Below are 19,020 nucleotides of genomic sequence, written 5' to 3'. Positions count from 1 at the left end.
CACTTCTGCAGCAGGAACAGGGAGAAATAACCAGGATGTGGAGAGACAGACTAGACAAAAAGCTTTTCCAGAAAGCAGAGAAAACCCAACAGCTTTGTTGTAACCAAAAAAGATACTAAAACTTCTGTCTGTAATTTCTAGGTGCCACAGGTTAATCCGCAAGTCATCTGCAGATAAGTACGTTTCATAATCGCTATTAATGGAGATGGAATTGATGTGATACGTGTGAGCATTGGCAAATATTCTTCGTGGACTAGCTTCAACCATGAGGTCCATGGGCCTGAATACTGGCACCTGCAAAATAAAAAGCAATGGAAGTTAGAGAAGCAACTGTACTACAAACACAGTAGCATTCAAACACACTGCTCACATACACCAAGTCAATTAAAGTATCTCAGAATCACCTCAGAAGTAAACGTCTGCCAGCTAGCATCACAGAAAACTTAGCCTTAATAACGTGATGGGGCAGTTACTCACTAAGCCACAGGCTAATCTGTGGTGCCAGGGGGAGGGAGAGGAGAAATCACTTGAGTGTAGCTAATCCATCAAGTGAACTACTCACCCGTAGTGTTGTAACTGTAGTAGGATCCCTATACCGTCCATCTTCTTCCTTTAAATTATAACCCTCTGGTCTTTTGTCCCTTTCACTGATTTTCCATAACTTTATGGTTTTATCTGAAATAAAGCAGCCACAGTTTAAAAAAATAAAATAAAAATCAAAGCTGTAGGAAAGATACTCATCTTCACAGTTGATGCACTTTAACACGAAGCCTTCAAGCAAGACAAGACCACCTACATGTACCCAAAAAGACAAAAATACTGCTTGAAAAAAACAAGAAAAGATAAAAAGCATTTAAAAGACCTCCTCCACAGTTTGTTCTTTATAAAGTTACAGCAAGTTTCAATTAGAATGAGGACTGTTATGAATGATTAATGTCAGCTCGCTCAGTTAGTGATACACAGATGAAGGTGCTCAATGAGAGCTTCACCGAGCCTAAGCCCCTTTGCTCTTAAACAACCATATCAGAAAAGACTAATACACCACCCCATGCTATGGGACTCCTGCATCCAGGTGAGCCAGAAAAGCAGGACAGTTACCAGTGTAACTCCTGCACAGCCACATCCCTAGACACGTGCACTAAAAACCAGCTTGCTTCCACAGCCTTTTGGAAGTGGAGAGAATCACACAAAATCCTAATAGCAAATATATGTAACAAGAGGTTACCATGCAAAATTAACTATGAAGTCATAACTTACCATTTGTAGACAATAAAAACTGAGCAGCATTTTTCTGGGGTAACCACCTAATTTTGTTGATCTTCTCTTCAATTTCTAAACTTTTCAAGTAGTCAAACTCTGGTTCATGGCTTTGAAAGGTACTGTAAACATTGTATTCTCCCCTACTGTGAGACTGGGTTTTGTTCTAAAAAGAGAATTAAATGATCAGATATGTATGCAATGTACAGAATGCTTTTCAAGGCTGCAGGCAGAAGCCAGAACTAGATATTTATGCAGCAAGATACACAGGCAGACTGGTTAGCATAAAAAAATAGCATAAGAATAGGTTAAGACTACACTCTCTGGCTGCCTATGCCAGACCTGCCGCGAGTACCCGTTGATGTACAACTTGCCTTACTGCAACGAGCCTGTGGAACAGACGAAATGAGGATCATCTCTTTTGCAAGGTTTTGATTACAGTTCCTATTATTTTGGCTAAGAAAATGTCAGAGACAGTTATGGCAGCAACTTTGGATTCCTACAGCTTCCAGAAACTCCCCTCAGCCACATGAATATCACCTCCACGTTCTCATGTTAATTCCAAGCAGCTGAGAGTACAAACCAGCATTTAACCTAAACATTGCAGGCATGGTAAGGTTTCTTTCTTTTAAAAAAGAAAAAAAACCCTCAAAAATCTTCATCATCCCCTCATCTTTAATATTTCCACCTTTGCCTTTTAAGAAGAACATTCCCCAAGAGAACTACACAGCCACACATGTCAGATCTATTCTGTGGGCAAGTTCAGCTTGCTAGGCACACTATCGAAATCCCACATGTCACCTCTAAATTTATACAAGCAGCTCCACATTCCCCAAGACCTTCTAAACTGCTTAAGCAGCTTTTTCTTCCTCATTCTGGAGATGGGGGTGGGGAGGAAAAAAACCCCACCTCTGCTATAATACACCTTTGACATGACAAGTCACACCTGCAGTCAGCCTGTGCAGGATGGAACTGTCTGGAAAACTGAAAAGCCTCCAAACCTGCACAATTCCTCTTCCTACAAGTTGTGTTTTAGGCAGTGGCTTCCTAACACTAATACTGCTCTGCGTGAACTGAACCTGAAATTCCAACCATTGGGTGACAGCAAACTGGAGCCATTCTGGAAGCAGTGCTTACCAGGGGTACCTGAAATTAATTCAACCTTAATTTTGCAATATATTCCTGTCCTACTCCCTCCACGAGGTTGCACCATCAGACACCTTTCCTGTGATATGTTCCTGACTAGGGACTTTGCTGCTTCTTTCCCTTGTGTGTCTCATGTCCATTTATTCATTTCATCCCTTAGCACCTCACTAGAACATACTTCTTGATACAATCCTTGCAAGGCCACATGTATCACATTCCTCACATCATTTTCTCTTGCTTCATACCCTTACATTAATAGCTGGCAGGAGTTTTTACACTTTTCAATAGGCTGTGGGGGAGGGAAACGTGAACAAAATGCTTAGAAATACAATTTGGCACTAGGATGTTGTACCACACCTATCAATTGCACTGGCTTTCCCACCCTAGAGAATGGAAGAACCTTTGTTCCAAGTTTCAGTTAGACCTACCAAGTTAAAGCAGGGTCACTGCCCAGAACAGGCGACTTGAAAGGAAATCTCTTGTGCTTTAGGAAATGCTGGTCATGATTCAGGGAACTTTCCTTCAATTCCAAACTTACCATAACAACTGAGTCTTAAATATACTTCTTGTGGAGTCTAGCAAGACTCTCCAGGACTAGAATATAAAGCCAGTAAGAGATGAAATCAACCCTTGGGATAAAGGCAAAATTTAAACCATCCGACTATCTCATGGCACTCAAAAAAATCCACCCAAGCAGAGGTGTTGGCCCAAGTGCCTCATGTTAAATTCCAATTTAGGTAATTACAGGCTGCCTACGCAAATTCCTCCTTCAGTTTCAATTAGATACAGTATTCATTTCCTGCCTGCTCCTTGTGTAATGTCACTTGCTTCGCCTTGCAGAAGGGCCGCCACATTCCAACCCAGAGGTGGCAGCATTTTGGTACTGGGTGAAGTTGTACAAGCTTGTATATTAAGCTTATTGTGCTTGTGGGTTAGTGGTTTTCTTGCTGTACATATGGTCTGAAAAGCACTCAAATGCAGTGTGATAGGAAGCGGTATGTAAATCCAACTGAAATAGTTGTCTTTTAGATACTCTTAACACATTAAACTTGCTCTAGACAGTTGTGCATGTGGCACAACTCACTGGGGAATCAAGTCCCCATTGCTCATTCCCTAAACACTGAGAAGTCAAAGTATGCCAAAACCAACACTGTGCAACTCAATCTGATAACCCAGGTGGTTCCTACTATACCCAGCTTCATAGATTGTAATGATATGAGCCATAGGTTACACATCAAAACTAAATGTAGGCATTTAAAGACAACTCATTTGCGAACAAGCAAGTAGCTATTTAAACTTCATTAAAAGATCCTTAAAGGATGCAAGCTCAGAATGACAAAACACAAGGGTTTGTGCCCCCAAAACTACAGGCAGATTACAGGCAGGACCATGTCCACCCCAGACTCCAGCCAAAGCAACCTGGGCAGAGGCAAGCCAGCCAGGAGCACCCCACTAGATGGCACCCCCTGATCACGGTGATTTATTTATCAAGAGAAGCCACTGACCTGGAGTTGCCTCATACCTGTGGGATTCTTAAAGTTGAGGATTTTTAGAGTCGAAATTGAATGAAACACTACGGGAAGAAGTATCAGAATGACCTTCCCAGGCAGTGACAAAAGTGCCTTTTATCCTCTCCCTGGAGTAAGTTCTAACCTAGTCAACTTCTAACTACAGCTTTAGTTAAAAACCAAGCACTCCATCTCAGTTCTCCTCCTCTTAACACAAAGGCAGAGGCCCTTTCCTAGCGCCAGAAAATTTGTCTGTAGAATTCTGCAAAGACCAAAAGAACAAGTATAAAATGAAGAGATAACCTTTGCTACTATTATTCTAGGATTTTACCTGATTGATATCAGAAAGGGAAAGGACATCTTGGGTCAGTTACAAACTCACTTAAAGACAACTTTTATTTCTCCCTCTACAGTGAAACCTGAAATAATCATCACAGCCAAGTAGAGTCATTATAAACCAACCAGCTTCAGCTTCTGCAAGGTCTTTTTGTGTCCTACCCCCCCTTTTTGTTTTCACCTTAAGCACTCTTTAGACCACAGCTGAAGAGTGTTTAAAGACAAATTAATTTCCAACAGCGTCACTGAAGCTCTCGATAATTTCTTCACTCTTAAATTTCATTATTTTAATCACTTATTACACATCATGCACTTTGTGTAACCTCCTCTTTAAAAAGAGAATAGGAACAGAGCAGAGCATTAAATATACCTCACAGAGTCAGCCCTCACCTCCTGCGCCTGCTGAAAGATGACAACTCTACCTCCTTTGTCTCCTGTTGCTAACAACTCTCCAGAATGGTTAAATTCTACTGTAGAAATTATATCCGCTGCATGGGAACAGAAATAAACCCAGTAAGTTCATAATTCTTCTAAATGTTAAGTGTCCAAGAAAGCTACAACTGTAAGTAAAAAAGAAAATGCACACTTTGATTCAGTTTAAGTATCCTTATGTTAAAGTGCAAGTAGGGAGTTCTTAAAAAAAATATAAGCTATATATTTCATACTAGTACATATAGTTCCCCATGCCAGAGCTCCAAGTTCAGTGCTGTGCACTGAATTGGTTTTAAAGGTTTTAGATCATCACTTCTTAGAGGTGTTTCTCTGTTGTGACTCCAGTATAGTGTAGAAATGGGTTTTCTATATGTACTGTAACAGCAGAGAGACTGTGCACATACACACTCCTACCTTTATTTTCTCCATTCTTTCTGGTAAGAGACTTAGGTACAATCATTACCCATATGATTTCAAAGCTGGCTAATTTTGTAAGGACAATGTACGCATTTAACAACTCAAGGGCAAAACATCTTAGGGTGGAGATGATCAGACATCAGTGTCTAAGGAATGCAAGGAAGTGGAACAAAAACTACTACAGAAAATTAGGAAACCAATTCAACAGAGTCTCTAAAAAACTTGAGTATCTCTTCTGGATGAGGACAGTTTCCATTACCACACACACTTCTATACGGAGTGCTAAAATTAAATTGGGAATATACATTGACAATGACCTAGTATCAAACTGATCTGCTTGTAGAGCAAAAAGGACAAATTATGACTTAAGCTCACACACACTGATTCATGTTCTCAAACACACACATGGCCCTCATACTTTCAAACAGCAGAATTAGGAGCCAAACCATTCTTCAACCACTCACTTCAAGCTGCAAGACAAACATATAAATCTAGTCTCCTGCAGAAGAAAGTACCTACAATTTTGACACAGGCAAGTCCTCAGGCTAATTCACTCTCAGGTCAGCCTAATGGAAATGCACTGTATCCACATTTCCTATTGGATGGTTCCTTCACGTTTTAGAATTATAAAAGGTCTGGTACCTGCTTTACAGACCAAAAGCTACTGCTGGATTTAAACCAGCACTATCTGCAGCATAGCACAGGCACTATCTTATCACAGACAGCAATAGGGCTATTTCATTGTGAAGCAGCGAAACATGCAGGACTTTCCTCTTATTCATCTTAATACCAAAAAGAAACTTACATCATCCTCGGGTTGTCCCAAACACATGGGTGGTGGCCTCCGAGGACATGAGCAAGCTGTTCTTCCATAACTGCATTACACAGCAGCCAGGAACACGCAGCCTGTGTGTCTGAGCACAGCACAATGCAAAGACAGCCCAGACATACCAGCCAAAAGATGCAGAGTCAGATTCTTGGCATGAACGGATCCATACAGCTCAGTTGTGTTTTCCACATACCCAGCATAAACTGCCACCTGACTATGGCTAAACACAAGATTATCTCCATGGACCTCCCTTGCCACAGTAACCTGGCACTGCTGAAACACAAACAGGCTGCTATTTCTCAAGACCACTGTGTTAAGGACATAAATGTGATGTAAACCTGTGTGTAGATAAACCAGGATCCAGATCACACACAGGAAAACCTTGATTTGAGAGCACATCATTTTTTTTCCTGGAGGTTTGTGGGTTTTTAGCCATTCATTCACATGTTTGTGAACAAGATTAAGTGATTTCTCACACATCTGTAAGACCTAAGACCACATACTATTCAGATGAAGATACGGCATTCAGTATGTATCTATCACAGGTGAATGGGGCATAAAGATAACACACAATTAATCAAATCCAGTCTGCAGAGAGAGTCAAGAGCAAACCAAGCAATCTAATTTTGACTATTCCCTACAATGCAAACCAAATTGCTGTAATCTTCCAATAGGGTAAGACCTCATTGAAGAAAACCAAGATAACTCACCTATCAATAGTGATAACTATACAGAATAATTACGGTTCTGAAAACCACTGCAAGATTTAACACTGCAAGCTATGCCAGTCTTAGAGAAGACAATACACAAGTTAGCAGCAGATATAAGTGGGCACATGTATGAGTTAGGAGAACAGCAAAGAAAAAATTACCTTAAAAATCTTACACATCTATCTAAGCAGAGATGGATAATTTCATCCTAGTACTTACTTGGTGAAAGTCACTGAAAAGTTTTACAAGGTCAAAAGCCTTATGATTAGAACAGGCAGCAACAACAGCTTGAAAAGCCTTAATTTAAAGGGATAAAACCTCCATTTTCTTAGGTCTGCTGATGTAATATATATTTAATAACTCTACAAGTCTCAAATATAGCAGAGAGCTACCCACTTTCTGTACCCATTCTAGGCATTCATTCTTTCTGCATTAACTTTACCTTTCACTATCATCCAAACCCAACAGTGATCTCCAAGGCGATCCAAGTCCTGCTTTGTCTTGATACTCAAATGCATGAATGAACTTTCAGTACTAACATTCCCAACACCTCCAAAAAGTCCAGGAGGCTCAGTCAGCGGTGACAAGGTACTGAAAACTCCCCAGTGCAGATCTACACTATGCAAAAGAGCTTTTCAAGTACTTGCATCAATTTTACATTAGGAACAGAATACATTCTTTAGCAGCAATCACAACAAAAAATTACTCAGTAGTTTTGAAACTCAAGATACATCTCTAGAATCCAACATGCCTTTTACATTGTGATCTTGGACTGTTCCCTGTCCAAGGACAAAACAAATGTGCTAAAAAAAGTAGGCAGAAAACAGATTTCTTCTTAACCAGCCCCAAACCAGGGCTGAGATGCATATTTCATACCCAAAAAATCACTACTGGAGAGCAAAGCAACCAGTCACACAATTTAAATCCGGTAACTCACCGTTAAGGATATTGTATTCCCATACCTTGGTCAAAGAAAGAGACAGACATCAAGGCACTGGTGTTGAACTGGGCGGATTTAATAGTGTTTGAGAATTGACAGGGGAAGCATTTCATCTTCCGCAGTGCACTGATTCACTTGTGTATTTTCATCTGTATTAACACCCCCGTTGCCAAAATAAAAAGCACCAACGTTATCCTTTCCTTTTCAAATGGTAACTACAATTCCCATGACAGTTATATGGAGGCTTATTTTAGTCCTTCAGCACCGCAACGGGCAAAAGAGCATCTATAGAACGCGCTGCCTTCCCCCTCTGCCTCCTCCCTTTTGTGCATGCTATTTTTGCTACAGTCTCTAGGTGGGAGTCTTGCAAACACCGAGGGCTGCTCTCACTGCCCAGAAGCTTGTAAATGATCCCTTCTATACGCAAAGAGCACCCAGGGAGGAATATTTAAGGGAGAAGCGTACGTATAGCCCTCAGTTGTCACCAACACCACTGGCTTTTGGGAACACGATGCATTCTGTTGTTTACTGCTGAATTCATTTCAATGCCCTCTTCTTCAAGCACCAGTATCAAACAACCACCAGAACCTTATATGATAACCATACCCCTCACAGGATACAGTTAGATAGCATTATCTGTTAACAGCTTCCACCAAGTTACCTGTGACTTGGAGATCAGCCTTGTCTGTCTCCTCTGCCCAAACATCTTGCAGCATCTTTGGCACCAAGATGAAGCATTTAAATGCTGAAGACATTTCAAATGCTGAGATTGTTTTAAAACACTACAGGGCAACACCAGTCGCAGAAGGTGAATACATCATTCTGATAAAAGCAAAACCAGGACAGAAATGCAGACCTACATTCCTGTAGGGTACCTGCAATACCTGTACTAAGTCCCTCCCTCTTGTGTAACTTGGGATAGACAGCTCAGGGGCTACTACAGTGTTTAAAAGTACTTATTTGCACAGATGTATTTAGTTCCACTTAAATATCCCTTCATAAACATTTCTGGTTAATACTAGAAACACTTCTGAGACTAAATACTTCCAAAGAATGGGTTTCAGTGATCTGAAAGCAAGGGGTGAATCAGGGGGAGGGCACCCCCTACACAACCTAAAATCTCTTAACTCTTGTTGCACATGTACATTGCTGAGGGACGCTATGAATCAAACAAAACTACAGTATAGTTGTATCCCTGCTGCCTGTGCTTCCCCAAAGTCCTCAAAGCCTCCTCACAGCTCCCCCAGGTACAGCAGCTACACCTGAGTTCCTGGCAATTGCTGTCAAGGTTGCTTCTCCTTTTGCACATGACCTTTTACTTTCTCAGCCTGCTCTAAGGCTTTACGTATTGCTTCAGTGATTCACCTTCACTTTAAGTGCTCCACCAGAAAAATCAAAACCACCAGCAAGGTCTGGACTTTTACTTGCTTTTCACGTGGTACACAAGGAGATGGGAAGCTGACAAACCAAAGGAATCTAAACAAGGTTTCTAGAACTAGGAAGTGGGAATGACAGGGCCACACTTCTCTCAAACCCTTGATAATGCTGTAAGAAATGCTTGAGGTGTGTGCAGCTCACCATGTGAAAGGGAAATGTACCAGAAGCTCCCGAGCAATTCTTAACCAGTGACAGCCACACACTTCTGATATATCATCTAGTAAGAGAACAGTCACTCAACACAAACCTGACCAGTTTCCCAGTGGGCTTCCAAAGACAACAATCCCAGTTTCAGAATTCTTAGTCAATATTTATTACACCAACTGTTGCTGGTGTAATTCACCTGGTCTGTCAGGCAGGATACAGCTGGCATGAAAAACTGAGGCACTGGGCCAGTGCACAGATGAAAGATGACCAGTTCAAGTGAAAATACATTGTTCAATGACAGATGAGTAAAGGAATCCAATCAACAACAATGCTTCCCCCCCTCCCCCCTTTAAAGGAAAGCAGTGTTTGAAATAAGGAAAACTCCGTGACAGAGGCTAAAACACACTTTCATACTCTTGAGGGCCTTGAGTGAATGCTGAACAAGAACCACACACGCACCATCACAAGCAGGTTTGCTGAAATACTAAGAGAAAACGTTGTGCTGAAGTTTGACCACTGTTAACAGGTCTATGGAATGAAAGAATAAAACAGCATCAGCCATCCAAACAAGCAAAAACCATAATGCAACCCAATGACTTTGTTCCAGGAGGCCCATTGTGAACCTGAAAAGCAATTCTCTATTAAATTTGTTCCCAATAATAGAATAAAAGCTATTTTATTAGTACAGAAGAGGCTATGTATTTTAATGTACCATGAACTTTCTATAAACTCTGCTTATAAAACATGCTTGGTAGGCAAAACATGTCACCTACTCCACAGCAGCAAGTCAATCACGGCAGTGAACAAAGAGCGTCTTTATTTCACCAGACCCAAAAGGTTTCTGGGCAAGTTTCTGGACTCACGTTGATCTGCTGCCTAAGCAGAGAGCAAGTAAATCAGTCTGTTTGCACAAGTGGAGCAACCTCCTGATGTTCCCAAGGACTGAACAAAGAATTGTAGTATTTTAAAAAACATTTTGACCCTTCTTCATTGTTTATGCACCTTCCCAGTGGCTCAAAATACTGTTCCTGGAACTTTCCAAAGCAGCAACTGAAACAAGTCTTGTCCATAATGTAGAGCAGATTACTTCCAGGCTGGTAATTCTGCCCTAAGGAGTAAAAAGACAATTCACTGACCAAATGTGGAGCCCACTGCCTCAGTTTGCAAGCCTTAAGCATGGAAGAAACTCTTTTGATCAAACTAAGTATTAAGTGATCATTGCAAGGATGCTTTAGAAACTTTGGAGCAGAAGTCACAAAGAAACCAACTTTTAGGATTATTATTAATAATCCAAGGAAGCTCAAAAAGCCTCAAACTGAGGTAGGACTGGATGAACCTCATGAGGGAGGGATAAAGACAGTGAAGTATTTGAGTTCAACACACAACTACTGTGGATACCTGAGCTGTTCTTCCCACATTATCTCTAAAGATCAAGTCAACACCCTCAAAACTGAGCAGAAATATCTGTCGAGGAGAATTTGCAGACCACAAGTATGTGCAAATCACTTGTGAATGTTCTGGTCCTTTCTAATCCAGGGTGAGGCAAAACCTTCCTCTTCAGAGTACTGAACAGATGCAACTTCCCAAAACTCAAGCTCAAGTCACAGCTAATCCACAACAATATATGACTCTTTATTGACTTTCTTGTTTCCAGTAATGATTCTGGTTTGTAGTTATGTACTTCATTGTTAGGGGAGAAAAAGAAAAAACCAAAAACACTAGAGACAAAACAAAAGCTTTTCCAAGACTTCAAGTATTTTTAAGATACACAATGCACTCATTGAGCCATCCCAACATCACACCACACTTACGAGGAGTCCTAATACATTGTGTATTAAAGCTGTGAAGCTAAAGGAAAGTGTTAACCTCAACGTGATCAGAAGGGCTGTTTAAATACATGTTTGTTGCAGAGAGGATACCACAACTCTAAGCACAAGAGAAAGAGTGAAGAAGCACTGTTTAGTACTGGTGGTATAAAAGAAAACACCCTCTGCATTCCAGCCTCATCCCTAATTTATGTATGGAGGGAGGGGGAAGGGAACACAAGGATACTTTCAAGTTACCATGACCGGTTTTACTATTGACTTCATTTCCCTTCATTCACTTTCAAGAGTGATTCTTTGCATTCATTCCGTCTCTCAGAAGTGACCAGGCAACAAAACCAAAGGCAGCTGGGATAAAGCATTCCTACTGTTCAGTTTACTTCTCAAGAGTCATTCCAGTGAGTCCTTTAAATACATCTCTGCTAGGAGAGGGCATTAAAAACTTTATTAATTCTTCAGAAGTATGGGGACAGGATGAAAAATACGTAACAGCAGTAAAGAAAGGGGTTACCCTTGTGACAAAAATCCCCGCTCCTGTGCCCTGCAGGAGCCAGCTGGTTACTTGTTCTCTCCCAAGCACCAGTCCTGCAATCCTGCTGCACACAAAGAGCGCACAAAGCTCCCTCCTTACCAGGGAGGGAGGGGAGTGGAATTTGTATGAGGGCCAGCTAGCCTCACACCGCCGCCGGCCCTGCCCGGGGTAGAGCACAAACACGCCGGAGCCGAAGCCGCGGCTCAAGCAGCAGACAGTAATTCAGCTGGTTTTGTTGGCTTGAGCAACTCTGGGAAACCTGCACTCAGAGAGAAGGATTTCCAGAGTGCTCCCGAGCATCCATGTTCATTCCAAGCGCTGCGGCCTTGTGACACTGGACGAAGCTGCCATCACCATCAACTGGGCACCTTCCCCAGGGGCTCTGGTCCTGTCTGGTAAAGATACATTTAAGTGCTATGACTCTCCCAGTCTTATTTACATATGGATTTATGTGTCACATACACAAAGTACTAGTCTCCAAACAGTGAATACATGTAGCACTTCACATCTTAAATTCCCTGCATAAGCTACTCACCCTAATAACCAGTATAAGCCTTCTCAAGCACTCCTAACCCCCCCATGTTTCCCATCTATTTCTTGGATGCTCCTATATTCCCATTTTCTCTTTTATTCCCTCTTTGTTCTCCCCCTTCTCTCCCCAACTTTGCCAATCTTTGAGGAAAAGAATCATGTTGTGAAGAGGCAAGTCCTAGGCTCAACTGGGAGTTCAGCTTTGGGTTTGAAAGCCTGAGTGATTTACTCATTATTATTATTACACATCTTGTTTTCAACTTTCTATTCAGCCCCCTAAAATAAAGGTTGGACCCATCTCTTGACCAAGCTTTGTCCTGGAGCTTCCCAAGTCACAGTAACATGACCAGTGCCCACCTTGCAGCTCTGTTTCAGTTCACTCTCTGCTGATAGGTAAGCAGGGCTCTGCTCTTCCATAGCAGAGCATGGCTCACACAGTATCCTTACGTTTGCCACATCCTCCTGATATTACTCTTCATGCTGTCAAATCTGCAGACGAGCAATGGCAGCAAGAATCCTTATCACCAGCCTGCAGAAGCAGGAGCTTGAATTAAGTCACTTATTTTAATGGAAGCAGGAACAATACAAGGCAAGGGAAGGAAGCAGCACTGTAAGAAGTATGTCATAGGATGTATGCATCTTAGGATGGCTTAGATTTTACAGATGCATTTATAACATGTTCTTAGATAGCCTGGAGATAATGCAACTTAAGTCATATGGTCAAAATGATGTTGTTCTGTGGTTTTGTGAATTTATGCAAACAACCACTTTGGTGAAACCTCAGGACTCAGTCACAAACACAACAGCAAACTTCCATTCCCTCCCACGGAAATAACACAGTGATACCTTTATCTTGTTGCCATAAGCTTTAGGTAAGGCTAGTAATTCTCCTAAAGAGCTTTACTAGGCTCAGTGCTCAAAGAATACAACTCCAAATCCATCTGCCCTGTGCAAAAGAAGCTGCTCTGGGCTGCAAAGCAATAGTGAGAAGATGGCATTAGAACTGCACTGAAATAGAAGTGACTCTCAAAACCCTTTACAATTTGGAATAGTAACAAATGCAGATGAAATGTAATAGTAAAGCAGGGAACAGAGTCACCATCTACCACAGTACAGTACCTCTTGCCTGGAAAAGTAGCTCCTTACGCAGTCAGAAGTCTTTAAGTGATCTTAACTGCGATATCAAAGCAACTTCCTCATTTAGACACAACTCACAGACTGTAATGCTGAACACAGAGTGCACTTTTTAAGTTGTACAGGGAGTAGCATACTAACCAGTTTAACTCTTGTGTTTGGTAAACAATTACTGTGCCTCTCTGGGCAACCGCTGTTTGTTATAAGCTTCAACATCCCCATTCAGGTCAAGTTTCCACCAGCAAATTCATATCCCTAGTTGCCCCCATGGTCCATTTTTGGATCAAGGCAAGAGGCCAACAAACAAGTGTGCTAAAACAACAGCCACTTCCAGAAGCAGCACAAGTCACTACAGGGAACACCGTAATCACTACCTTCAACCACCACCTCAAGCTCCAGTGAATGATCCCTAAAACACTTCGCTTACATTGAGCAGTTTGGTTTTTCTTGAACTAACAGAGTTCATTAAGACTGACGGTATTATAAAAGCAATCTGCTGGGGGGCCTGGGGGGGGAAAGGCCAAGCAACTTGCTGAGGAGCAATCCCATCTCCAGACAGCACAGCTGTACTTGCTGTCAAGCCCGCAATGCCAGTTAACTGCATCTCTGTGTCTATGTGCAGTCTCCACAAGCTTACACTTACAGCAGCTCCCTAAACAAGGTCAGCATTTGGCACTGCTAGAACAGAAAGGAAATTGATTTAAACCTCAGACCACTGGCTTCCTGTCTCCATCTATAGTAGGAAATTCAAAGTCTTAGCACACAGGACTCAAGACACCTGTGGTGGCACAGAGAAAAACAGACACGACAAAACAGGAGCAGGTCAAAGCACTCTGAAAACAGATGTGACCTGCACTAACCTGAACCGATTGGTCCCAACTTCCTACCACTTAAAATGACATTAAATTGCTTTAAAGTTTTATCTTTGTGATAGGAGTTAAAACAGTCACATTAAAAATTAGGGTGAGCTTTGGGGAAGAACTTTTACACCTTAAATTGACTGTGCTGCATCCCGGGACTGGTGAGGCACTACCTGTACCACAGTTACTGTAACCACTGGGCTACACCTCTCTGTAGAGGTTTTATTTCTCCTCCCAAGTCCAGCACTGTGTTGTAAAACTCCTTGTATGCAAACTTCATTTTAAAGCTACAAAAGAAACCAACCTATAGAGCTGAAAACAATCCTGAACTGGTGGCCTTGAAACCATTTCATCTGAGAATTAAACAGATTTAGGTTTTTAACCCCAAATTAGTTACTAATAATGTGCTTCAAGAATTACAGTGAGAAATGCTCTCATATTAAACTCATACCAGCAGCAGGTAGAAGAATGTTCTCGCTACATAAACAAAAGCAAAGCTGTTTGCTTTCTGGATAGAAATCATTAACCCTCATCACCCTGATTAATTACTTGCTATTTTTAAACCTGAAGACATTCCTGCAGTTCCTTCCAGAACACAGGCATGGGAAACCAACAGGCCAATTCCCTCCTTCCACTGGGTGAAAGAGAATAAATTGAACACAGCAGTATCTTTAGTCCATGACAAGCTGCAAACCAACAGCATTCCCAGTACCTTGTCTTGCCCCTAAGCCGGACACCGACTGGCGGGAGAACAGAGCAGGGAGTCTAACCACATTCGGAGAAGCAGGACACTAGATGTATTTACAACACATCAGTCCGGATGCAAACACCACAAAAAGCTACTGCTGACCTGGCTGCCCACACCAAGGCCCTGTGTGTGTAACTGGGAAGGTTAACTCAGCTCCAGCGACAGTGATGTAAAGAATGTCACACACTGAGGGACAGCAGAACATTAGCTGGAGCCCTTATGGGTGCAGTCCTCTGGGAGCTGCCCTCACCTACGTATTACTAGGACCTCTGAGGGTATATTTTACACATAGACCTAAGCTCATGTATACTATGATCCTTCTCACGCTGGAATTGAGAGGGGTGTGCGTATGAAGCCTCTTATAGCCCTCCACAGCTCTGTCAGACCACTATCCAAATAATTCAACACACGTTACTGCAAAGTGGACACATCACTAGTTCAAGCCAGAGCAATTTTTCAACTCAACACAAGCTGGATCAGCCTGGAAATTCTTCGAACTCAATAACAAAGCATTATTTAATACCTAAAAAGAATTCCCTTGAGTCTCTACAGGCATCCTCTGCCTTGAAACCACAAATAGCATTGTTCTGGCTTTTACAATACCCTGTGAAAAGCAACTGAACCTCAAGGTGGTCTGAAGCACCACCCAGATATTCTTTATTCAAATAGTTTACAGTCTTTCCAAGAGGCCCCCAAGTTCTAACGAGGAGCAAACCCATTTAGAAAAGAAGAACTCAGACAACTCCCCTCCTTAGCTCTTCATTACAGAGGTTTACAGTTTTTCCCCTGAAGAACAACCTAAAGAGTCAAACATGATTATAATTGTCTTAATACTGCAGTCCTATTTAGAAAGACAAATACATATGCGTATACACAGGGAACATTTTACTAGGGACAAAAGCAAATGATGAGCATTTAGTTTCAATCTCTTAGTACACATGCTGCCCCAAACTCAAGTATTCTTTAAAATATGACAGGAAGTGCCTATTTGCTTTTCCTATTCACACTAATTCAAGTCTATTGTTGGCTGAAACAAAGGTCTTTCAACCTGCATCACCCGTTCCCAGGACATTTGACACCAGTTTATTAATATCATAAACATAAGAGGCAGAAGTGGCAGAGATCCAGACCCACTCCTGGTGCCCGTCCTAAATAACCTTAGAAAGGCGGGTGAAAAATCTCACAGGTTGTGGAACTACAACACTTATTCACAAGTAGGAACAAGCAGTTAAAGGTCACAGCTTCTCCCTGAGCCTGTTCTTTGCAGCCAGTGCAAAACTATCATCTAAAAATAATATATAATAACCATTTATAAGCTCATCTGTCCACAGACTTTGCTCCCTCCAACCAGCAGAACTGCTCTGGCTCTTGAACAAAATGGAATCATCAGTAAATCCAACCCTTCTGCATTTTTCCATACCAGCCAGCTGTACAATAGGAAAGCTACTGGGGGGGTTCAGTTTCTGAGCATCACGAAATTCAGCTGCTGAGAGCTTCCAACATGTAAAGCTTCAGTCTGTTTTCAGGTGGGGAAAGGAGAAGAGTGGCCTTCCTACTGAGAATGTGTCACAGGTCTGCATCAATCCCCCTTCAATCACAGTGAAAACTCCTCTCCACTCAAGGTTAGGATTAGAATATTAAAAAAAAACAGACTGTGAACATAGTTTCCACCCCTGGATAACGTAACTGTCACGGACTGTGCACCCCTAAATTAAACTGCTATCTAACGCTCCACCAGAAAGGATGGTTTTGATGTGAAATACAAACAAGAACAGCAGCAACATCAAGTAGATGAAGTACCTAAGCAACACCTATGTTTAAAAGCCTAAATGCATTCTATTAACTTACTCATTTTGAAAGCATCATCTATTAAATGTAATCCATCTGACATTTAGATACCTGGCCTAGGCATGCTTGTGCCCCGCTCTTGTCACAGCACTCATCAGTTACACTTAACCTGGAAGAATTAAGTGTCCCTGTTCAGAGGCAAGCAAAGAAGCCCCAAACCTTTGGCTTCAATCATGAGCCACAGAATTCTGGCAGCTAAGAAAGTTTCTAACACGATCCACACGACCTGTACTTTCATTCCAGCAGCACTGCTCAGCCTGCAAAACCTACACATCTATGAAAGATCTTCCAGGACAAAGACGACAGAAAGGTTAAGTTCTGTTTGTACTGTGGAGAATTTAGTCGTGGAGTTACTTGCCATTTCTGTCCTTCTGTCTGTAAAATCACATACAGATCCTACGTATCTAATTATAGGGAAGAAAATTAACTGTCGTAGGAACTAACTTCATGCCCACAATTGCTTCATGTAAGATCCCCTTAGGTGCCTGAAGGTTCTAACACTCTCAAAACTGAGGGACTTGCTGAGCAATATGAGAGTCAAGACAAAAAAGGCTTATAAATAACAGATTTGGTTATTTCTGCTCTAACACAGCATTTGTCTGGCTTTAGTCCTCTGGTACACAACTTGTTCCAATGTCTTTTCTGCCTGCAGAGCTTTACTTTACAACCTACCATTAATGAAGCTACAACAAACCGTTCCTGCATATCCAATTTCCAAGAAAGTAACATCTCAATTTGAACACTGCTGAGGCCAAAAATTCAGCTTTACTGATTTTTGAGAATTAACTTTATGCTGGAATGGAGAAATTAAACCTCCTCTGTTCAGAGGAGAACAGTGCTGCTGTTCCTGACCTCCGAAAACACTCCTGCTGACCTGCAGATGAAGGACATCCCACTAACCACATGCAGAGGGAAGACTGAGGAGATCCATCTCAAGCCTGGAAAACCTGTATTCTTAGGGTTCAGTCACAGCTCTACACACTCACCAGGCTCCTTCAGGATTTATATACAATGCTTACAGAAGTGCTCCATAACACTCCTAAGACATGCTATGACATGCAAATTATACACAGCGTGAGGCTTCCCAAAATGCATTAGAAGAATTGGACTGAGTTTGATTCAAGCTTTATTTCTTCCCACTGTGATAAACACGTCAGCAATGGATCTATTTTCCAAAAACCAGGCTGATTACCCTGGGTAGCAGGAGTGCTTTGCTGTACTGCTGCTTCTATTTGTACTTCCATTTTCTTAGGGAGCTGTTCTCAACATGCCCAGGAGCAATGACAAAACACGTTTGGGGACGGGGGAAGAATCTCACCAACACGATCTAAACCTTAAGAAAGAAAGTGTCAGCAGTTAGGCTGCTCCTGCCACTAAGTTGTATCCAGTTAATAACATGAAGTCACTGCCTCATGTGGGTATCAGGAGTCATTTCCATTCAAGACCAGAGCACAATTCCCACGCAGGAATTTCAGGTGCTCCTTCAAAGGTGACTTTAGGCATTATGAAAGAAGCCATTCAAGGCTATGGGTAGCTCAGCAATCAGTTACGTGCTTCTGGACTCTAGAAACTCCATAGATGAAGGTTTTTTAACACACATCCAACAGGACTAACAGTTCTAGTTGACAGATGTGCGTTACGAGACTACACTAACAAGCTCCCAAGGTCCTGTCAGCCCGTTGTCTGCGATGCCATCCCCATTCTGTTGTGAGAGCTGAGAAACGCATTTGCGCGATAAGCAGGGGCTGAGCAGGACACTGAAGTGGCTCTGCCACTCAGCACGGTTCCCCAGCTACCAGAGCTACTCTCATGCACTTTGAGTCCCTTTAAAAGGGGCTTTGTTAAAAAGTACTTCCAAGCAGCAGGACTAGCAGAAATCAGCCCTGTGACCCAGGCAGAACACGGATGGATTCATTCATCTCTCCTAATGCACAGGATGTTTGCAAGCTTCTCCTCAAGACAACAAATTACCTTACTCAAGATAGCTTACACCAATTATAGCTGAACAGATCTACACTGAAGTTGACTGTGTATTACTTATTCAAGAGGATGTTTCACTACAGAGCTCCTGAAAAACCTGCACTACCAAAATTAGCTCTCAATTCACATAAGCAAACATCCAATTGGTAAAAACTTCAAAAGGATGCTTTAATTTGGATGTCTGTTCATTGAAAAATTAAACCATTTCTAGTTGTATTTGCTTGAGTTCCTGCCTCAAGTCATTACCTAATGGCTGTTACTTAAAAAAACAAACTCCAGTACTAACGCAAAACATACCTGCTGCTGCTGGTATCTGTTCATTTGTATCAGTTCTTTTCCTGTGCTCAAGCCGGGTAATTCGTGAGTCATAAAAACCAATTTGAACCAGTAGCTACTTCTCAAATC

General features: G+C 41.9%; 1 protein-coding gene across 1 annotated transcript in view; it reads right to left on the bottom strand.

Moving 5' to 3' along the window:
* The window catches only part of PPP2R2A (protein phosphatase 2, regulatory subunit B, alpha), a 36,255-nt gene that overhangs the window by 4,600 nt on the left and 12,635 nt on the right, over positions 1-19,020 (bottom strand). Inside the window, exons 3-6 of the mRNA XM_010011448.1 lie at positions 4,638-4,735; positions 1,258-1,423; positions 563-675; positions 117-294 (exon numbers count right to left, since the gene is read on the bottom strand). Coding sequence (XP_010009750.1) covers positions 117-294; positions 563-675; positions 1,258-1,423; positions 4,638-4,735 — 555 coding nt within the window. The remainder of the gene's footprint in view (positions 1-116; positions 295-562; positions 676-1,257; positions 1,424-4,637; positions 4,736-19,020) is intronic.

The sequence above is a fragment of the Nestor notabilis genome, unplaced genomic scaffold (genome assembly GCF_000696875.1).
Source record: "Nestor notabilis isolate BGI_N333 unplaced genomic scaffold, ASM69687v1 scaffold13360, whole genome shotgun sequence".
In the NCBI taxonomy this organism is placed as follows: Eukaryota; Metazoa; Chordata; class Aves; order Psittaciformes; family Psittacidae; genus Nestor; species Nestor notabilis.
This window is presented reverse-complemented; position numbering and strand designations above follow the sequence as displayed.